We start from the raw sequence: 23,870 nt of genomic DNA, 5'->3' as shown, positions 1-23,870 counted from the left end.
TAAAACTTAACATCAAGAACATCCAGGTAAACAAAGACACCTGAACTAGGGGTGGACGATTATTTTTGTTATTTTAATGTCTTTGTTATTGAAAATTAGAACAAAAAACAGTCTTCACATATATTAAATATGCACTGATACATAATAAAGCTACAAAGGTTATTCAGCCAAGATCACTGAGTGATTTTCTCTTGTTCTTGTGTTGTTTGACAGACCGGTAAAAGACTCTAAAAATGCTATGGTGAAAAACAGTTAACTAGTTAACAGAAAGTTTCCGTACTTTATACAGTGAATAACTGTAATAGATCTAACCTTACATTTAATGTAATTTTACAGTAAAATACCGTTAAATTGACAGTTTTTGGAAGTGAAAAGAGAACAAGTAGTTGTGTAATTTACAGTGGAAAAAAACGTAAATTGACATTCGCAGAATTCCCTGCGTGACACTTCGTTTCTTCTCAGTTTTTTCTAATCAGTTATGTACATTAGGGTTTTATGTTACATCTAATGTTGTTAAATTAATGTTTATTTAATTTTTAAAATGTCATGTGTTTTACCATGATGGTGTTCAGTGTTTGTGTGAATGACACTGTGAAGCTTTGAGTCATCATGTGACTAATCTCCACTATGATTGGTTATTAAAGCTTTGATTGATCATGTGACTCATCTCCACTGTGATTGGTGGTTGTCAGTATATATCAAAGGTATATTACAGATATTAGTATTTCAATAGGATGGTAATTTAACATTATTTCAGTTAATGAAATGTTTTTTTTACCGTAAAAAGTGTACACGTAATTATTACAATTATGCGGTTTTGAACTGTAAAATAACGTAATTATTTAATTATAAACCTTTAAATTATATGGTATAAATTATATATTATAAAACCTAAAACGTTACTGCCATATTGCGTGTCAATAGGATCCGTGCATTAGGTCTTAAAGTGACAGCTTGCTAATACACACTGTAAAAAAAAATCTGTAAAATTTACGTTAAAGATCTGGCAACCACAGCTGCCAGTTTTTTACCGTAAATTTTACAGATTTTTTTTTACAGTGTGTATTAGGAAGCTGTAACTTTAAGACCTAATGCACGGATCCTATTGACACGCATTCGGTTTCTTTCCCCAACTGATATTGTTCACGCCCTGAAGAAACTTACCAATTCACAAGATTAACGGAATGCATAGCTGATATAAAACATTGGATGACTGGTAATTTCCAGCAACTCAATTCAGAAAAAAATGAATTTTTAATTATTGGACAAAAAAGCTCCACAACTAGTAGCCTAGAATACTGTCTAACACTTGATGGCTGTTCTGTCAAGTCCTCGTCGTCAGTGAGGAACCTGGGTGTGCTCTTTGATACCAATCTTTCGTTTGAAAGCCACGTTTCTAGTATCTGTAAAACTGCTTTCTACCATCTTAAAAATATATATAAATTACGGCACATGCTCTCAATGCAAAATGCTGAACAGTTAGTTCATGCGTTCATGACCTCAAGGCTAGATTATTGTAATGCTCTACTGGGTGGTTGCCCTGCTCGCTTATTAAATAAACTCCAGCTGGTCCAAAACGCAGCAGCTCGAGTTCTTACTAGAACCAGGAAGTATGACCATATTAGCCCAGTTCTGTCAACACTGCACTGGCTGCCTATTAAACATCGCATACATTTTAAAATCTTACTTATTACTTACAAAGCACTAAATGGTTTAGCTCCCCAATACTTGAGCGAGCTCTTAACATATTATACTCCATCACGTCTACTGCGGTCTCAAAATTCTGGCCAGTTGATAATACCTAGAATATCCAAATCAACTGCAGGCGGTCGATCCTTTTCCTATTTAGCTCCGAAACTCTGGAACAGTCTTCCTAACATTGTTCGGGAAGCAGACACACTCTGTCAGTTTAAATCTAGACTAAAAACACATCTCTTTACTGTGGCATACACATAAAACACTTTTTCAATGAAATGTTTGTTAGGCTGCATTAACTAGGTCAGCCGGAACCGGGAACACTTCCCATAACACCTGATGTACTCGTTACATCATCAGAAGAATGGCATATACGCTAATGATAGTCTCTCTGTTTTATCCCGAGGTTTACTGCAGTCAGCCGGATCCGGGCCATATCCAGTTCAGATGGTGGACCTGCGCCCAGAGAAGACCAACACAGGACCCTGAAGTGTCTGCAGAGACCGTGATTAGACTCCCCCTGCCACTGCCTCATCGACACGGCATCTCAATAAACCCGTCTCCGGCGTGTTGACTCAGATTGTTCGAATATTACAATTAAATAATACTTAAATCGATATGTCATCCTCAATAAACCCGTCTCCAGCATGTTGCCCCCGGTCCCTCGAATATTCCGATCTATTATGACCTCTGAGCTGTAAAGCTGCCAGAATAATAATAATAATACGCTGTTTGTTAATTGGCCAGAGGAGAACTGGCACCCCGACTGAGCCTGGTTTCTCCCAAGGTTTATTTTTCTCCATTAGGTCACCTAATGGGGTTTTGGTTTCCTTGCCACTGTTGCCTCTGGCTTGGCGTGCTCAGTTGGGGACACTCAATTTTTCAACTAAACATTGAAATAAATCTAATTAATAAACTAAATTAACCATTTAAACTAAATTACTGATCAAATTATTGATCTAAAGCCCACACTGTCACTGTATGATAATTGAAATGAACTGATGACATCAGCGTTTTTTCCAGAATGGCTATACAGCTGAATAAAATTATGCTGCATTATTTTCCTGTTTAACACTGTAAAGCTGCTTTGAAACAATCTACATTGTTAAAAGCGCTATATAAATAAAGTTGACTTGACTTGACTTCACTTAAAGCATAACCGACTGTGTTTACACGAATACTCGCCGAAAAAAAGAACGGCTTGTGCGCACGTTTCTGTGTGTGTGTCAGACAGCAGACAGCGCGAGATTGCAATGATTTTTTTCCGCAAGTTATTGCGTTCAATAACTCTTTTTAACATCAAGCAAGTCACATAAGTCGTGTGCCCAGTCTATTCACCCAGTACAATTTTCACAATGTTAAAGTAGCCTATTAAAATCATTCAGATACTGCATGCCTTTGCAATATGCATATTGCGATATGTACATTTGCGATATTTCGATATATTGTGCAGTCCTATTAGGGAGATTTAGGGATAGGGATAGGGATAGGGCTACATTTTCAGACAGGAATGTTGTTTCAGGATCAACAAAATATGTTGAGGAACATGTCTTGCTTGGCAAAATCATGGTGAACCAAGCATCCATCTGCACCAGCACGGGAGTCAGACACAAGCCCTGTCTAACTCACACAGCAAACACCGCTCAGGAGCAATAATGTTTGTTTCAACTTCTCCAGGCTGAATCAATACTGGAAAGCTTGCGATGATGTTTGTAAGATTCAAATCAGTTGAAAATTAATTTTAGCCATGTTTTCAAGCAAGCACCTTCGGGAGAATGAGTGGATTGGCTAGTCGTTCATAAATGTTGTTATTTTTATGCACCACAGTTTCACTGCAAGAATATTGAGATCCTCATGTAAACACTCTTATCTTATTACATTGTGATGTTGCAAAACATGGGTATGGATGCATTATTGCAACTATGTAACTTCACGGAACAACAGTCAGAGTGTCAAAAACAGAGTTAATTTATACAGCCATCTCAAGTTATGTGTTATTATATAGTTTGGGGTTGGTCAGATTTGAAAAAAATCTCATGCTCACCAATGCTGCATTTATTTTATTAAAAATACATTATTATTATCAGTTATGCTACTTTTTTGTTTATACTGTGATACTTTAAGATTCTTTGATGAATAGAAAGTTAAAAAGAACAGCATTTATTTGAACTATAATTTTTTGTATCAATGTAAAAGTCTTTGCTGTCACTTTTGATCAATTTATTGCATCCTTATTGAATAAAAGAATTAATTTCTTTAAAACAAAATGTTTACTGACTGACCCCAAACTTGAATACAAGCGGCAGGCCTACTTTTAGAAGTAAATTCATTGATCTGATAACATTATTTAGATTAGAATAACTATATGGGGGCAATTTGGCATGTTCTGCATTGTTAACATTAATAATGACATTATTTATCCCAGTAAGGCTACATAAACTAAGTCCTGCTCTAGCTAGAGTGAAGAATAAATGAATTTTCCTCCCCAGCCCCAGCCCCAGCACCCCTCCTCTCAAAAATCTTCTTTTGTCATGTCTTCTTACATTAGTCCTGCTTTTGTATTGTGGCTCATTTCAATGTATGACTCAGAGATTGTTTTGTATTGTTTTTGAGTCCCCACACATCCTAGAATTAACAATAAGTTAATTATTAAATCAACATTTAAAAAAATTTATTAAAAATGATAGCAGAATCTATATTTAAAATAAACATCAATAAATTAAACTTGTTATTTTACGTTTTATTGTTAATAAAATGTTGTATCCTTTAGCTAATTTGTTTTGTGCTCTTTGATGAAAAAATGACTCCCAGTGGTCTCATTTGATTGACAGTTCAATAGCCAACCCCCAACCTCACAAGACAACAGTATAATTATGGCAAGACTGCTTTTGTAATATTAACAATGATGCGATTTTGAGACGCTCAACTGCGGCATGTTATCTCCCACCACAAAAGTCCTAATGATTACAGCTTGCTACATTCTAGCTGAATGAGGTTACATTTCAAAAAGATCCATTCAATGCAAAGACAAAAAGACAACAGCTAAGCCCAGACTGGTTCCGAATGTTATGTACGTTTTAAAAGCCAACACACCTGCGCCATTATTCTGTCCATTCCTGGATCAAACGACACAACAGGTGTTCATATCAGGTGTGGTGCAGCTGGAGAGACGTGACATGTGGAGGAGCAGCGACACCATGTGGTAAGTCATTATCCATTGCTCGGCAAATTGCTGTTGCTGAAGAAAGTTGTCTTCCTCCGGAGGTGCATGGGATTTCAAGCGCTTTCTAATCACTAGTACCTACAAATCGAGTAACATTACTTTAGAAACGCCTTGTAACCGCAATGCGGTAAAAGCGCTGAAAAAATCAACAGATACCACGTGATAACGCAGTCTACGCGTTTCAGCAGCAGTATGGACAATAATGTGTACATAAATAACAGCACAGAGAAACGTATAGCCACTTAAAATCATAAATTATACAATAAAATGAATAAGCATTTAGAAACCGCACAGTCGAGGCCACTTCAGTTGTGCGCTATTATTGTAGTGCCACTGCCAAAACACTAGAAGGCGCCAAACACTGACGCTAATCTCTGATCAACATCATCACAGAGACAGAAGAAGATGATAGGAAGAGATGGGCGAGGGAGAATGAAGTAAACAACAAAATACAAATAATTTATCATAATGCAGCGCTAACAGGGACATTTATCATTAACTTAAAGACTTTGCAAGGTTTCATCAGGAGAGGTCATGGCGTTTGTAACAGCGAACTGGAATCCTTTGGGCGAAGCTTTTTACAGGTAAATAACAGAACAGCTTAATCATTCTGCTTATTAAATGGTGCAGAATATGAGTGTATGAAACCATTACGCTGCACAAATGCTCAACCTGCTCATTTAGCTTCAGTGGAGCTTTTAAACTAGATGTTTGTTATGAGTTGTCACTTGGTCATGTGACAGCTGTCATGAGTGGCAGTGAATCAGTTAGCAGCTCAACCGACTGTTTCTTCGAAATGTGTTTAGGCTACTGTTCTCAACAAAAACCTTATTTTGTTTTATGTAATCTAACTATTCTATATAGTCTTACTTTATATAATCTAATCACATTGGTCTGGCCATGGGAAAATTATTTTATTCATATTTCATGGGCATCACGAAAATGAAGGCAAGACAACTGCAGTCAAAAGTGATGCTTTTCATTCACAAAAATACATATAGGTTTATAAAAAGTTGATATGTTTTATACTGTACATTTGAATTTGCACTGCCAGCATTTTAAAGCTGTTTAATTCAATGTTTGACACATACATCTTAACTTCCACTAAATACATGAACCAGACCTCACACATTTGTTCTCAACTATTTTATCAATAAAAATCTTACTGAATTGTTTACTTATGTAATTGTTTATTTACTTACTTTTTTTAAATTAACTTTACGCTATTAATAATACTGCAATAGTGACAATATTGTTTGAAATTTAATAGAAAAATTGAATATTGTGGTGTCTTCCCAATGTATACTGGACACTTATGCTGCCTTCATGTGCTGTCAGAATTATCGTAAATACTAGTTTTCTAGGTAAAACATTGGACATGAAAACCCTCTCAAGTCAAAATGTGAATACGATGAGCTCATAATCACGGCTTCAGAAGTGGGAAGTAGGACATTTCCGATAGCGAAGGCAGCATAATTCCTGAATTTTCTTTTCAGTGGGTGTTTGGGGAAAATAGTCTTCCATCCACTGCTTTTAAAACACTGACATTTCCCAAATATATTATTTATAAGAAGCAATGTAATTTTTTTTATCACATTCAGTTGGTGATTACAAAATAATATACCTGTTTTTTTTACTTATAATATGTTTTTTAACTGTAATGTCAACCAAAAACCCAGATTTTTGTCGTTCCTATCCCCTAAATATGTATATATTTTTTTAAATGTCCTCTATTGGTCTCTAAGGTTTCCCAGAAAGCATGTGTTGTTTAGGCAAAGGTATCAGCCTGGCTTTATGTTGTCCAGCAAAGCAGCCACATCAGTTGTTATTATGCTTTCATTTTTAACCCCTTTCTCCTCCCCCTTTTTTGTTCTTTTTTTCGCTGAAACAGAAAGATTGAATTGTATGAGATGGGCTGGAATCTGAAAGATGGTCTGAGAGAGTGTCTGGCCGCTGCAGCTCCATATGGGGGTCCCATTGGTGAGTTTTGGGTGAGATCAGCCCAGCCGAATATTGTTGAGTAAGATTATATCTCAGTGTTTTTATGGCATTCAAAGAGAATGACATTTCTTTCTCTATCAGCTCTCCTAAAGGGGCGCATCCGACGCTCTCCCAATGCCAGACCTCAGTTAGAAATCTACTCTTCCTCAGGACTGCCTCTGGCCAGTTTTCCAGTAAGAACACACAGCGGCACACAGGGGCTGCATGATTAATCAAAATAAAACAGAAATCGTGATGTGGTTTTGTGCGATCAAATTGCGAAGGCTGCGACTTATTTGAATACACAGTATATGTGCTGTGTGTTTTGGAGTGAAGCATGGCTCTGTGTTCTTGCACGCGAGTAGCTTATTATTCGCCAGTGTTTGAAGCATCTCAGAGCGGCTGAGAGCTTAAATGCTGCGCCACATGAACTCCATCTCTGCATGTGCTCTGAGTTTGGGTCGCTTTAACAAGCACTTGGGAATGCAACATGCACCCACCATCTTCCCACACTACTTCCCATTTATACTGCAATAATGACAGCATTAATTTGTTAGAATTTGATTGGAAAATGTATAATTGTTAACGGTTTACCACAAGTTTACCAACATATTCTGTTCACTAAGTCCTGTTTCCATTCAGTGGATGTTTGGGAAAAACGTAATGAGAAGCTCTTATCAACAAAAGAGAAGCAAAAGTAAAAGTAATTTTACACTTTTATTATTATTATTATTATTATTATTATTATTATTTATTATTATAATATATATTTTTCTTAAATATATATATTTTTGGTAAAACTTTACAATAATGTCTTATTTGTTAACATTAGTTAATGTATTAACAACATGAACTAACAATGAGCAAAACATTTGTTACAGTATTTATTAATCTTTGTTAAATCCAGTTGTTCGTTGTTTGTTAGCTCACAGTGCATTTACTAATGTTAACAAATACAACATTTGATTTCCATAATGTATTAGTTCATGTTGAAATTAACATTAACTAAGATTAATAAAAGCTTGCATTCTTAGTTCTTGTTAACTAAAGTAGTTAACTAATGTATTAGAACTAGCTAATAAAAACTTATTGTAAAGTGTTTACAGTGAAATATTACAATGGTAATATTTTTATTTAGATTTTATTTATTATGAATAATAATAATTAGTGTTATTTTATTGTCATATTCATATTTAATCAGACGATTTTGGCCAAAAAAATAAAAACAATCACAGCCAACCTGGATCATTTTAAACTCACATTTTGAATTGCGATGAGTTTTTATCAGAAAAATCGCTGTTAGATCAGACCCCATCACCACCCCACGCCCAAATCGTGCAGCCCTTGCATTGACTATGAGTTACCAAAAAATACTGCTCCGTTTGAATGCTTTTGTAAACAGAAATGCTGTATTGTAACCTCTCTCTCTCTTTCTGTTCGTCTCAGTGGAAGAGTGGAGTGGTGAAGCAGTTGGGTTGGACGGTGACTGATGACCTACTGTGTGTTCAGGAGGATGGCACTGTGCTTGTCTATGATCTCTTTGGTGGCTTTAAGAGACACTTCAGCATGGGCAATGTGAGAATGACCATGGTTTCAAAAGAAAGCATCTGTGATTACATACTATTAAAGCATTGCTTCTTTAAATCAGTGTTGATTTATGCCATAACATTGATTCTCTCACAGGAAGTTTCTCAGAGTCAAGTGCTGGACACCAAGATTTTCCATTCGCCATATGGGACAGGAGTTGCCATTTTGACAGGTGCCTTTCGATTCACTTTGGCCACGAACATAGATGACATAAAACTGAGGCGGTTACCTGAAGTCCCAGGTAAAAATTCATTCTATTTGCTACTTTAAGAATTCCATAATTGCACATTAAGCGAGTTACAATGGTTGAGGGTTGAGGTTTCTGACTCTTTTTTTATTTTTTTTATTTAATGATATTTTATTTCAGGTCTGCAGGGGGCGCCCTCATGCTGGGCAGTCCTGACTCAGGACAGGCAATGTAAAGTGCTGGTGGCCAATGAATCTCAACTGTTCATCTTAGACAATACAGCCTGCACAATTGTGGTAAAGAACACCCGCACACACTCAGACTACACAGATTTTCAGATTTAATCAGTCTCTTGAATGAATCACTGTAACAAAAATATAGGAGCACATCATAGACAGCTGTCTTCTGAAATGTCAGTTTGATTTCATTTCATATAAATAAATAAAATTTTAATAGCCAAGGTCCAAAAGCATTCAACTGTCACTCTAGAACTACTTGGTGTATATTTGAATAATTTGCATTAAATTTCAAATGTATTGTGTTTTATGTACAATACTGTTTGGGGTTTCGAAATAAATTACTTTTATTCAGCAAAGATGCAGTAAATTTATCAAAAGTGACAGTAAAGAAAAGTGACAGACATCAAGTTGAGCATTGAATCACAAGAATAAATTACATTTTTAAATATATTTTAATAGAAAGCTGTTATTTTAAATTGTAATAATATTTCACAATATTACAGTTTTAACTGTATTTTTTATTAAATAAATGCAGATGAGCATAAGAGACTTCTTTCCAAAACATTTTAAAATCATTTTGAATTTCATTACATGCTTCATACTAAGAAGTATACAGGTGCTGGTCATATAATTAGAATATCATCAAAAAGTTTATTTATTTCACTAATTCCATTCAAAAAGTGAAACTTGTATATTATATTTATTCATTACACACAGACTGATATATTTCAAATGTTTATTTCTTTTAATTTTGATGATTATGTAAGGCCGCTGAAAATGCTCCAAGGATCGGTAGCGATAGCGACTCGAAGGCCGCACGCGCGTTCAGTGTTTCAGCTGGAAAAATGGATTTGATTATAATATTCTTTATCTGACTCCATTTATCATAGCTGTCGCATTTAGAAGAGTATACCAATTGGTTGTTTGGTCATTTATATCTAATAGTTAGCTACACATTTAATCATTTCGTTTTAACCTTTTGTTACAATTATATCGTTCCGTTCAGGAGATAGTTAATAATTACAGAGTAATTCAGAAAGGATCAAAATGTAACAATTTTATTAACAGTCAGGTAAATGTATAATGCCAATTACATAATCAATTCAAAGATAATTCGTACATAACATCAAATACTCTGTAGCAAAGAATAAGATATCGATACCTGACTTCTGAATATTACGACACTCTGCGATACGGGCCAACTCTATTACAGTATGGGCCCCGAACTCATTGCTGCGTCGCTTTAAATAACTCAGACCAGACCGAGAACTGTTTCAAATGGAAATACATGAAAACAAAGGGAATTTTAATTGAGTCGAATTCCCATTTGGCTTGATTGAAAGGAAACCAAATGGCTCCAACAGCCACACCCACCATCATAAGTAAAATACCTATAAAGCTCTAAAAACTCTTATTAACTTCTTGTATATTTCTGTGCTTATGAGATTTTTGTACCATTCACACTGAGACATTTCAAACGATACCAAACACAAATAATATTGTATAGTGAGAATTGACATTGAAATATACCCAAAATCTATTGGATTTTGTGATCTCCCAGGAGAGGGGATCAGAAGTTTGGGGGAAGTTTGGGACAGGGTAAATACATGCAAATGAAGCCATTCTCAGTTGATTCACTCAGTGGGACGTTGTCTCAGATGAGAGTGATAATTGTATGAGTGGATTCAGAGGTTAATCTCTTTCATTTCTTTTCAGACAGTCTTTATGAAAATTCCGCATCCAGACAATTTGGCCTGGTTCTTTATATTCTTACAATTATAACTGACAACTAAGGAGAATCCCAAATTAGAATATTACTTAAGACCAATACAAAGAAAGGATTTTTAGAAATCTTGGCCAACTGAAAAGTACGAAGATGAAAAGTATGAGCATGTACAGCGCTCAATACTTAGTTGGGGCTCCTTTTGCCTGAATTACTGCAGCAATGCGGCGTGGCATGTAGTCGATCAGTCTGTGGCACTACTCAGGTGTTATGAGAGCCCAGGTTGCTCTGATAGTGGCCTTCAGCTCTTCTGCATTGTTGGGTCTGGCGTATAGCATCTTCCTCTTCACAATACCCCATAAATAAAAAGTCAGGCGAGTTTGCTGGCCATAACAGGGATACCATGGTCCTTAAACCAGGTACTGGTTGCTTTGGCACTGTGTGCAGGTGCCAAGTCCTGTTGGAAAATGAAATCTACATCTCCATAAAGTTGGTCAGCAGCAGGAAGCATGAAGTGTTCTAAAACTTCCTGGTATATGGCTGCGTTGACCTTGGACCTCAGAAAACACAGTGGACCAACACCAGCAGATGACATAGCACCCCAAACCATCCCTGACTGTGGGAACTTTACACTGGACCTCAAGCAACGTGGATTGTGTGCCTCTCCTCTCTTCCTCCAGACTCTGGGACCCTGATTTCCAAAGGAAATGCAAAATTTACTTTCATCAGAGAACATAACTTTGGACCACTCAGCAGCAGTCTAGTCCTTTTTGTCTTTAGCCCAGGCGAGACGCTTCTGACGCTGTCTGTTGTTCAAGAGTGGCTTGACACAAGGAATGCGACAGCTGAAACCCATGTCTTGCATACGTCTGTGCGTAGTGGTTCTTGAAGCACTGACTCCAGCTGCAGTCCACTCTTTGTGAATCTCCCTATTTAAATAAATCAACTTTTTGATGATATTCTAATTATATGACCAGCACCTGTATTACCTCATAAAAATGTTTGCCTCAAAATAAATTATAATATTTATTTATTTTGGAGCTGGTTGGTTTGGTCAAAGGTTTAAAACTCTTTATTAAGAAACTAGTAATCACGGTGGCATGACAAAAATGTACCAGAATCTTTACCCAAAAGTGCAATGTGGAATCTGGTTCAGATCAAGCATTCAATGTGTAAAAAGTGTAAAGACAGCCAATGTGGATAAGAGAGCATCTGCTAAATAATGTTTGTATTTGTTTGTGTGTGCGTGTGTCAGATTCCTCCAGGTCTCTCTCCAGAAGCATCCAGTATAGTTCACATATGTGTCTCATTCAGTTATAAGTATCTGGCACTCCTCACTGACTCTGGCCATGTGTGGATGGGCACGTCCAACCTAAAGGTACGTTAAATCCAGCATTATCACTTCGATGTATTTTATGAACCTGTATATTCCAGTCACAATTGTAGCAACTTGTCAAAGCAATTGTTTTTCATTCAGTTCATTACTCTGTCCACTTTAATTGATTAGTTAAGTAATTACGTTGTTTTAAGTGTTAATTACAGTATTAATACTTTTGCACAACAAAGCATCATCATGTGATGAATATTGTCTTCTGCAGGAGAAACTCAGCGAGGTGGACACCAAAATCAAAACTCCCCCCAAGCAGATGGCCTGGTATAAGATCGTTTGTATATCATATGTATATGTTGTTTATGCTGTTTTCACTCCCAATTAGTTTTAAGGACAAGTTTGTAATGTTTTTTTTCTTGCAGGTGTCGCAGGCCTAAGAGTCAGCAGCCATCGGCTGTGGTCATGTGGGATGGGCTTCTCCTAGTGGTGGGAGAGTGTAAAGAAACAATTAAGTACCACCTGGACGATGAATCGATTCTGGTGCCAGAACTGGACGGGGTCCGGATCATCAGTGGAACACACCATGAGCTTTTGCAAGAGGTCCCAGGTTAGAAGATATACATAAAAAAAAAACTTTCTGACCCCAAACATTTGAAGAGTATTATACATCTTTCTCCATATATGCAAAATATAAGCCATTACTCCAGTTTTCAATGTCACATGATCCTTCAGAAATCATTCTAATATGGTGATTGGGTGCTCAAGAAACATTCCTTATGATTCAATGTTGAAATATGCTGCTTAATAATTTTGGGGAAACCACATAAATCCTTTCAGGCTTTTTTGGTGAATATAAAGTTCAAAAGATTATTATTTTCTTTACTTCTTTACTGACCTAAGATTTTTGAAAGGTTTTGTATTGTGAATGGTGCCAGGCTCTACACCCCACAAGCTCACAAGTGATTTGATTTTCCCATTAATTCTCTGCAGGTGCGTGTGAGGAGATCTTTAAAATTGCCTCAATGGCTCCTGGAGCATTACTGCTGGAGGCACATAAAGAATATGAGGTAACACACAGTGACTATGTTGGATACACATTATTAAAACTTCACAGTGAAAAATGTTCCTAATACATAATAGATGGATAATCTATTTGGACATAATGTTTAATTTTTGCCAACATAGAAAAGTCTTAATGGTGAAAGCTCATCACAACAGGTATATTATGTATGTCTAATGGCTTTTGTGTGTTAAAATATTTGCAGAAAGAGAGTCAGAAGGCAGATGAGTATCTGAGAGAGATTAAAGAGCAGAGTCTGCTGAGCGAGGCAGTGAGGCAGTGTGTGGAGGCCGCTGGACATGAACATGAACCCGAGACTCAGAAAACACTCCTGAGGGTGAGCCACACAGGCTGAATGTTGCGGGAGGAAGGAGAGACATTTCATTTACAGAAGGAATGACACTAAACATGGGTTTATGATGTATCTCCCTGTCTCTTGTTCTCCCTGCAGGCGGCCTCATTTGGGAAGTGCTTCTTGAGCAATTTTCCTCCAGAGCAGTTTGTCAGCATGTGTAGAGACCTGCGGGTGTTGAATGCCGTTCGAGACTATACCGTCGGCATTCCTCTTACCCACACTCAGTTCAAACAGATGACCGTACAGGTGCTCATCGACAGGTGAGGCGATTTTATGCAGAACAGCTACCTGTTTCCGTTGCCGGGATCTGTTTTGTGATTACTTACTTTGAAATTAGTAAAGTTTTAAAATGAATGTAACAAAGCAGATTATTCATCTTGACTCATGGCTCTTTCTCTGTCTCAGACTGGTGTATCGTAAACTCTATCCGCTGGCTATTGAGGTTTGTCGCTATCTAAAGACTCCAGAATATCAGGGAGTGAGCCGAGTACTCAAACACTGGGCCTGCTACAAGGTGTGTGTGTGCGCGTGTGCTTATTTATTATGCTTGTCAAATGTCTGAAAATATCCCTATAAAAGATGTCCTCACTAATAAGAAAGTATGCAAAAACAGGCCAAATAATGCATTTATTAAAAGCTACAAATGCCAGATGTCTGTAAGTGGTTGGTTTGGGTTTATGGGTTAATGTGAGAACCATAGAACATTTACCAACTATTTTACATGTGTGTGAAAATGAGAGATCATTATTAAAGACATAAGTAAATGGCATTTATGAAGAACATATTTCATGTTTTTATGTAAACGAATTTTTATATTTTATTTTTGTTTTATTTTAATATTAATATGAACAACAACAATCAATCACTATGGTATAATATTACATAATATATTTAAGATTTTTATTAAATTTTTTATTATTTCAATATTTTATATAAACCTCATTTAAGGGTTTCTGTTCAGTATATATATATATATATATATATATATATATATATATATATATATATATATATATATATATGTATGTATGTATGTATGTATGTATATGTATGTATGTATATGTACTTTTGATTATTTTTGAAAGAAGTCTCTTCTGCTCACCAAGGCTGCATTTATGTTATTAAAAATAAAATAAAAACTATAATATTGTGAAATATTATTAAAATGTAAAATAACTGTTTTCTGTTTGATTATATTTTAAAATGTCATTTATTCCTGTAATGCAAAGCTTAATTTTCAGCAACATTACTCCAGTCTTCAGTGTCACATGATCCTACAGAAATCATTCTAATATGCCGATTTGCTGCTCAATTATGCTGCTCGTTTATTATCAGTGTTGAAAGCAGTTGTGTAAAACACTTTTTTTAGGATTATTTGATGAATAGAAAGTTAAAAAAGAACAGCATTTATCTGAAATAGAAAGCTTTTGTAACATTGTTCTACCGTTCAAAAGTTTTGGGTCGGTAATAATTTTTTTGGAAAAAAAATTAATACATTTATTCAGTAAGGATGCATTAAATTGATCAAGTGACAGTATAAACATTTATAATGTTGCAAAAGCTTTATATTTCAGATAAACGTTGTTCTTTTGAACTTTCTATTCATCAAAAAATCTTGAAAAATGTATTGCGGTTTCCACAAAAATATTAAGCAGCACAACTCTTTTCAAAATGAATAATAATGTGAAATATTTCTTATTATTAGGTTTTCTGAAGGATCATGTAACACTGAAGACTGGATTAATGGCTGCTGAAAATTCAGTTTAGCTATCACAGGAATATATTACATTTTAAATAGAAAATTGGTATTTAAATTGTGATAATATTTCACTATATTCCTATATTGTATTTTTAATCGGTAACACTTTACAATAAGGTTCATTAGTTGACTACATTAGTTAACTTGAACTAATAATGAACTGCACTTATAAAGCTTTTATTTATCTTTGTTAATGTTAATTTCAACATTTACTAATACTTTAATAAAATCTTGTTAACATTAGTTAATGCACTGTGAACTAACATGAACAAACCATGAACAGCTGGATTTTTATTAACTAACGTTAACAAAGATTAACAAATACAGCAACGAATGTATTGCTCATGGTTAGTTCATGTTAGTTAATACATTAACTAATGTTAACTAATAAAACCTTGTGCCCATCAACTGAAGTCCTACAAAGATTTGTTTCCTTTGTGTATGTTTATGTAGGTCCAGCAGAAGGAGGAATCTGATGAAGTCATAGCAAAAGCTGTGAGTGTGAAGCTAACTGATGCTGCAGGAATCTCCTACTCTGAAATCGCCACTAAAGCATATGAGAGTGGACGCACAGAGCTCGCCATTAAGGTACATGGGCACACACAGACCATGTGCTAATAAAGACCTGGGGCCACAGAATTATTATTAACTGATATGATGGGTTGTCAGTCAGTTTGTGTTGGACTCTCTCTTTCAGTTATTGGAGTTTGAGCCTCGCTCTGGTGAGCAGGTCCCACTGTTGTTAAAAATGAAGAAGAGTCCTCTGGCTTTGAGCAAAGCCATTGAGAGTGGAGACACAGACCTCGGTAAACACACTTTCACATACTGTACATCTTCCAAAACTTTGAAACACACACCCTGTTACAGATACACACTTTCTTAATAGACTACTGAATACATAGAAATGGTTTACCTACATATGTTTTCTTGTATGCTAGTGTACACAGTGGTCATGTACCTGAAGAATGAGCTAAACAGAGGAGACTTCTTCATGATGTTGAGGAACCAACCTGTGGCTCTGAGCCTCTACAGACAGGTACACACATCTGCTTCCCTACGACACACACACACAACCTGCTGCTGCAGACCTGAGAACCATAGACATTATGTATGACGAGGACATGTCCCTACCTATTTTTTGCTAACCTAATTAATTCATAAGCTAAGGCGTGAATGTGACAAATGCCCACAATGAAATCTCATTGGTCCCAACCCCTCTGCTCATAGCTGTGTATTAAACATCAAATCTCTTCTGATTGGCTATGATTTTGTTGCTTCATTTAGATGTGACTTTCAGAGAAAAACACAAGCTAAGTGTCTTTAAAAGCTTTTATTCTTACCAAGAAGGTCAATTCGGACATGCAGGTTGTGCAGTCAGAAAAGACAAAAGCCAAAGCCACTTACTCGTTCTTTTATACTCTCATTTAAATGGGTGAGGGCCAATAACACAAAAACACAATAACAAACTCCTTAGTTGGTGTTATCTGCAGCTCTCCCACCTTCAGTGAAAACACAAAACACGGCTACAGACAACGAACACTAGTTCTATTAAGAAAAGTATCAAAGTTTATCAAACAAAAATGTGTTTACTACAGAAAACTAGAATTCCCCTTGAATATTATTTTAATATAATTAAAAACGCCTTATATTGTTTGATATAGTTTGTTATGGTCAAAAATTTCCCTTACAGGACAAAGCAATTCATGTCAGCTCTTTTTAAATTCAGTAATTGATATAAAATAAAATATAAAGAATATATGGAAAAACTTAACTTAAACATGAATAACTCAAACGAAAATTGGAAATGTTGCAACTAACTGAAATAAGTTGAAGTACTAAAATGACTCAAATCTAATTGAAAAAAAGACAAAAGCACACAACAACATTTCTAAAACTTAAAAATAAAAATGAAATCTGAAAATATAAAATTAAAAGCTAATGCAAAATGTTAATAAACATTATAATATTATATGAATAATACTAAATAACACTTTATAGCATCAGAGAACACTTATAATAATGATAATGTTCTTGCATTGTCCTCTTCATTTTTTAACCATAATGGTTTATTATGTCTTCATGTTTCAGTTCTGTAAACATCAGGAGCAGGATACGCTAAAAGATCTTTTCAATCAAGATGATGATCATGAAGAACTTGGCAATTTCTACGTAAAGGCCAGCTATAAAGAGCAGGTAGGCGCTTACAATTCTTTACAGCAGCTTTTGGTTTTTCCTCATTTTCTTCTCACTTACATGATTTGAATGACAGAAGATCAAACAAATTATGATGGCTCAATATCCACCAATTGGCAAGGTTTTTCTTCTTTGTTTTCCACCTTAATTACTTCACACTCTAATGGTAGTTTTATTAGCATGATGTGCAGACTTTTTTGACTAAGAACATAAATGTAATATGTGTGGGTGTGTTTGTTTGTGTGTTTGTTTGTGTGTGTGTGTGTGTGTGTGTGTGTGTGTGTGTGTGTGTGTGTGTGTGTGTGTGTGTGTGTGTGTGTGTGTGTGTGTGTGTGTGTGTGTGTGTGTGTGTGTGTGTGTGTGTGTGTGTGTGTGTGTGTGTGTGTGTGTGTGTGTGTGTGTGTGTGTGTGTGTGTGTGTGTGTGTGTAATTGCAGAGACTGGAAGCTCGGATTTCTCTTTTACAAAGTGCCGTGGACGAGTACTACAAAGCCAAGAATGAATTTTCTGCCAAGGTGAAGACCTCAGACTCTTCTATTACAGGCAGATTAGCAGCCTGGGTCCGAGTTCGTTGTCTTTTTTAGCCAGAAGATTACATCTGTGTATTATCAAGAGGAATTATAGCCTTTCTCTCTGTCAGGCCACAGAAGATGAGATGCGTCTGCTGCGGTTTCAGAGGAAGCTAGAGGAAGAGAAGGGTGAGCCGCTCGTGGGATTCCCTCTTCATGACACCATGACCATGCTGCTGTCTGTGGGACTGCACAAACACGCCGAACAACTTTACAAAGACTTCAGAGTGCCCGACAAGAGGTGTGCCTTCTATTTATCGTTTTACTCACAGGTTTTATAGTTTATCTTTCCCACTGGCGGTGTCAAAAACCTCAACACACATCTGAGTGAAACTGCTTTTTAAACAAGAAAAAATGTAGGGCAGGATTTGATTTTGTCCATGGGGAATTGATTGGACGGTTGGGGTTTGCTATTGCTGTGATCTCTGTGAGTGACAGGTTGTCAATTATTTCAGGTTCTTTCAGGCAGTTCGTTTCAATGAACTGGTTAAAAAAAGAAACGATTTACCAGTTAGTTAAGTTAATCACGTAATGACGTCACATACTCAATTCTATTATTAAAGCACCCAATAAAGATGTGAAACACAGATGTTTTACATGTCGAACGCATATAAAGTGAATAAACTAGTCTTAATCAACTCATATTTTACATAAACCATAAGAAACTATAATAAAATAAACTTTCCATTTCACCCCCTCATTCAAGTCAACTGCTCTGTTTACGCATGCTCGTATCAGCAGCTCATCAGTTCTTTGCAGACATGTCCAAGTCCGAACTGTTTCCTCAGTTCAGTGAACAGTTGTAACCATTAACAGACTCTTAACTTGAGATTGAGAGAACTGCTATAAGTGTACTACTGTTGACTCGAGAATTACTGCCATCAGGACAGTTATATTTCCAATACGTTTTATTTGTTATATTTTCAGCAAAAGACATTAGAAACGTACATTTCGCCGTACACGTCAGACAGTTCTCAGCATACCAGACGTGTCCGTACTGTTCGCAAGTTCAGTGTACTGTTATACTAACTGAAGCGCGCTGAATGAGCTGCCAAAAACTGCCATCATAGGATCATAGACTCATGGATATTGGCTCATTACAAGCTGCAGTAACTGTTAGACAAGTCCAAAAGTGAGTTTTGATTGAGTAACTTGTAGATCTGTGCTGACTCGAGCCGCAGATGGTTCAGTCTGATTTGGTGAACTGGTTCAACCAATTCATTAAAAAGAACCAGTTCAAACGAACGATTCGTTCACAAACTTGACATCACTGGTAAACACGTCATTAGAGAAGAGAAGAGAAGAGAAGAGAAGAGAAGAGAAGAGAAGAGAAGAGAAGAGAAGAGAAGAGAAGAGAAGAGAAGAGAAGAGAAGAGAAGAGAAGAGAAGAGAGGAGAAGAGAGGAGAGGAGAAGAGAGGAGAGGAGAGGAGAGGAGAGGAGAGGAGAGGAGAGGAGAGGAGAGGAGAGGAGAGGAGAGGAGAGGAGAGGAGAGGAGAGGAGAGATGTCGCTGCATGGGGGAGAGTTTATAATTTGATTCAAGATTAAGAGAGCACATTAATAAAAAGAAAAAAGTATGCACTGATAAATCGTTTAAAATAATAAATACTGCAATATTCCATAAAAACTAGAATTGACCATTTTGACTTCATAGGTACTTTGAAGACTGCAGTTATAATTTTGATATTTGCTGTAAGTGAGTGTAATCATCTAATTCAGCAAGTGGTGATAAATGTGTCAAATCTCAGGAACTTAATCCAATTTATTATTATTTTATAATAAAAAATGCATGTAACCCAAAAGGTTGTAGGTACAAAGAATGTTTAATATGATATAAATATAATGTATGTCTGTAAATGAAGAATAATATAATGTCAATGTCATTTTGATGCGAGTGAAGGTGTTTCTCATTATCAGGTTCTGGTGGCTGAAGTTGAAGGCTCTGGCTGAGAAGGAGGACTGGGAAGAGCTGGAGAAATTTGCCAAAAGCAAAAAGTCTCCTATTGGATATCTGGTAACTGATGTCCTGTTGATTTGTCTTAGAATTACTGTTGTGTATTATTCTTAGAATTATTGTTGTGAATTAATCATACTTCTGTCTTTCTTGGATTACAGCCATTTGTTGAGGTGTGCATTAAACACCATAACAAATATGAAGCCAAGAAATATGTCTCTAAAGTCACACCTGAGCAGAAGGTCAAAGCTCACCTTGCAGTGGGGTAAGAGGTTATTCTGATTTCCAGTTAGTAATACATTTACACAAAATGGTCTATCATTGTGTTAGATAACTAAAAACAAACTAATTTTATGCAGTATGCACTACACTTAAAAGTTTGGGTTCAGTAAATCACCTAGGACGACCACTATAGTGATAAAGATGTACGGTACTTCTAAAAATCGTTCTAAATATAAAAGAATATCAGAGGCCACACCACAACTATAATGATAACGGCACAGAGAAACTATAAGAACATTGACAGCCAATCAGAATCCATCCTGTTTTAAAGAGCTCAAGCATTTAAAGCAGCAGACGACATAACTTTCGCATGTGTTTATAATAAACAGAATTACTTCTGAGGACGCTAATATAGTTATCTTTTTAGTTGTCATTCTTAGTGTAAATGGGCCTTTATTCAACAAGGGCGCATTCAATTGATCAAAAGTGGCAGTAAAGACATTTATTAAGGTACAAACAATTTCTGTTTGTGATAAGTGCTGCTGTTTTGAACTTAGCATTCTTGAAATAATCCTAAAAAATGTATCATGGTTTCCACAATCATGGTATCATGGTTTCAGTCAATATTAAGCAGCACAACTGTTGATGATAATACGAAATGTTACCAAATGCTACCAAATCAGCAAATTAGAATGATCGTGACACTAAAAACTGGTGTAATGGCTGCTGAAAATTCTTAAATGCAGCCTTGGTGAGCATAAGAAACGTCTTAGGGTGTTTTCCGCACCAAGGTCCGAACCAAAGTTCATGTTTTGATACATTTTATACATTTGGTTAGTTTTAGTTTGGTTTCGCATTGCAATTATGCGAGCACACTAAATAACTTTACATTGACATACTTGTGTCCTGTCGTCATCATATATGTGGGCTGCATCTTGACATTGATTGGTTTGTAAACGGACGTGCGTCTGACGTTAGCGTCTTTGACAAGAATGAAAGAACAGACGCATATCGTTGCCACTAGAGAACAGTACGCATTGTTTCATTTAAAAGGGGACATTTCAAGCTTTCTATACACATATTTCTCATGTCTGTGAGGCAAGTAGCCTGCTGAGTTTCGGTTTATTTATGAGACATGTTCAAGAGCAATGCAAGTGATCGCTCCTCCATGCCTCCATGTCACGATTGTTGTCTGCTATAGCCTATTTGCTTCTTATTTATTAAATCAATTGGCTGATGAAACCTAGATTAAAATTAAGATACAATTTATACAAAATGAAATTCATAAAAAAATAACATTATTATATTTAAACATAAACAGGAACTTCCTGTAAATGGTCTGAAAGTCCGAACCATACAGAAAATGCTTTCACACTAGAAACTAACCGAACATTTGTTCAGTTTGATCCGGACCGAGACTACCTCTCTTCGTCGGACCAAATTTCGTCTGTTTGGACTGTGGTCTAGGGGAGGTTTCACACCTGTAATTTTGATTCAGACCAAACTGAAAAGTCCGAAAATCCGGACCAAACAAGATGGGTGTGAAAGGGCCCTTAAAAAGACAAAAAAAAATCTTACTGACCCCAAACTTTTGAATGGAGGTGTACATTACTGTTCATGATGGGTCATGAACTGGCTTTTAAAAAAAATGTATACTGTTGTCTGAGGTCAGCTTATTGTGTTCGCGTGGTTTTTACATTCAAAAACATCATAATGAATAGGTAATAGGCTATTTTCTGACCTGGTTTTGAAGCTCTCTCAAGACACGCTCAGTTTTGATGGGCGTGCCACACTGAAGACTTGGAAGTAAACGCCCACGGCTAGGATTGGATAAGATTTGCATATTTAATGAGCTTCTGCTCCCCCTGTCAGTGACAGCGTGTGGCAAACGGCAACCGGAATGAATCGCCCAGCCCACAGCCAGGGCTCGCAAAATGTCTTTATCAAACAAACACATTGATTCATCTCTCATCCACCCGTGAGTGATTGGAATTATATTTTTTATTAACGTTACTTGGCCCGCCCAATCGATGAATATAACCGCAAACCGTACACACACTTGCATCAAGACAGTAATGAACCAAGAACACCTCAAATAAAGTATTCTCCAGCCTGTGACAGCGTGCTAAGGTATGTTATGTTAGACATGTACACATAATCCATAGACATCAAACGATCTGTAACAATGCAATACTATCACATATAAAAAATAAAATGTTTTACTCACATTAGTGTGTTGCTTTATTCGTTCATGTAATCTCATCCTGTCTGCAAATCCAGTCTCTTGTTTACAAACGACTCCGTTGTTAAATGAACATGCTTGCCATGTCTTCCCCACGTGAGCTGGATATTCGTTAAAAATAAAGTTCATCCCTGCATTCATAATATTGGAATCCGAATGCTTAAAAATCAGGATCCGAAAAGCTTATGTGGTATGTTTACTGCTTAGAAATTCGATGCTGTTTAGCTCTATGCTGCTCTTAGCTGTCATGCTAGTGGCACGAGTCAGTGGCCGTGGCTACAGAATCAGGCGTTGTTCTTCTTCTGTTGAGGCGGTGCTTCACTACACTCTCACGTCATAGCCGGGCACATTCTGAAATCGATCATTTGCTGGGCCTGGTGTCAATAAAAGCTTTTTTTTGACTAACAAGAAAGTTTTCAGCTCTGAAACTTACAGGATATTCTTATTTTACCATGACCTTTTATATATCAAAAGCTCAAGGGAAAGTTGATTTCTCAATTCATGACCCCTTTAAGACAAAAAGCCGCTGTATAATATTCTCTCTCACGCAGGGATGTGGAAGGTGCCGCAGAAGCTGCCATCGAGAGGCGAAATGACTCTGAGATCAGTACTGTTCTGTCACGCTGTTCCTCCACCACTGATCATCTTCTGGTGGAGCGCCTCAACCGTGCTAAAGCCACTGCTACCAAAAAGTGAGCCTGTCCACTTCTGCCCTGCTCAACTGAACTGCATTTGCTGCCAAACAGTGAACCTGTGCACCGCTTCTCCAGCACGAAGCAACACACAGCAGAATTTGCTTTCGGCTGTATAACAACTCACAACTTCTGATGTAGTGGATCATTTTCATGAAAATTCTGCACAATGAAGGAAAATGTCTTGAATGGATGCACAGTGAAAAAGACAGACAGCATGTCAGCATTTGATGTTTTTCCTCTGTCGGACAGCTAGAAGCCGCTCCAATCTTGCACTTCACTGTAAACCTTAACCTTTGTACCTATAATTGCATTATGAACCATTGTGTTTGTTGTAGAATCATACTGTCACTGATCATATGCCTGTGTTCTGTAGAGATTATCTGCCTTTATGAATATAACAAAACATTTGTTATTTTAATTAAAACCATGATTGGCTACCAAAATGGGTTGGATGCAATGTGTGCACCTAAATCACACTATGGAAGGCCATTTCTGCCACATAAGAAACAAAAAAAACATGTTTTGATAAATCTTAAATATGACATACTAAGTCATAACTATGAAAAAGTCAATATGACATGCTAAGTCATAATTATGAAAAAAGTTGAAATTATGACAGGAATATATAGAAATTCATAATTATAGGATAAAATTCATGACATGCTACATAATTATACTGTCATGATGATTATGAAATAAAAGCTGTATTGTTACATAAAAAGTTGCCAAAAATTCATAATTTCGACCGTTTGTCATATTTTCAACTTTGTGTTTCACAATTTTGACTTTTTATGTCATAATTGTGACTTTTCCAGTCATAATTTAGACTTTTCATCTCATAAATATGACATAGTATGTC

General features: G+C 36.4%; 1 protein-coding gene across 2 annotated transcripts; it reads left to right on the top strand.

Annotated features, from left to right (window-relative positions):
- The first annotated feature begins 5,300 nt into the window (after positions 1–5,300).
- vps16 (VPS16 core subunit of CORVET and HOPS complexes) lies at positions 5,301–23,725 on the top strand. Of its 2 annotated transcripts, XM_079840743.1 has the most exons (23): positions 5,301–5,355; positions 5,435–5,502; positions 6,810–6,898; positions 7,001–7,092; positions 8,345–8,473; positions 8,582–8,726; positions 8,853–8,968; positions 11,890–12,012; positions 12,233–12,288; positions 12,387–12,571; positions 12,955–13,031; positions 13,230–13,361; positions 13,476–13,639; positions 13,785–13,893; positions 15,592–15,726; positions 15,836–15,944; positions 16,077–16,174; positions 17,227–17,331; positions 17,768–17,845; positions 17,971–18,140; positions 19,816–19,912; positions 20,014–20,117; positions 22,868–23,725. In XM_079840743.1, exons 2-23 carry the CDS (start codon positions 5,453–5,455, stop codon positions 23,010–23,012), a joined length of 2,508 nt encoding a protein of 835 aa, XP_079696869.1. In that variant the 5' UTR covers positions 5,301–5,355; positions 5,435–5,452; the 3' UTR covers positions 23,013–23,725. The 2 variants fall into 2 exon arrangements, with proteins under 2 accessions (XP_079696869.1, XP_079696868.1); XM_079840742.1 differs by having other exon boundaries at positions 5,334–5,502.
- The last annotated feature ends 145 nt before the right edge of the window (positions 23,726–23,870 follow it).

This window comes from Gobio gobio (genome assembly GCF_949357685.1).
Source record: "Gobio gobio genome assembly, chromosome: 17".
Lineage (NCBI taxonomy): Eukaryota > Metazoa > Chordata > Actinopteri > Cypriniformes > Gobionidae > Gobio > Gobio gobio.
Note: the sequence above shows the minus strand (reverse complement) of the source record. Positions and strands in the feature narration are given on the sequence as shown.

Coding starts and splice junctions, on each gene's coding strand:
- vps16 (XM_079840743.1), top strand. CDS start 5,453: ATGGCGTTTGTAACAGCGAACTGGAATCCTTTGGGCGAAGCTTTTTAC. Junction 12,572..12,954: donor GCTTTTGCAAGAGGTCCCAG/GTTAGAAGATAT, acceptor AATTCTCTGCAG/GTGCGTGTGAGGAGATCTTT. Junction 17,332..17,767: donor AGGCCAGCTATAAAGAGCAG/GTAGGCGCTTAC, acceptor GTGTAATTGCAG/AGACTGGAAGCTCGGATTTC.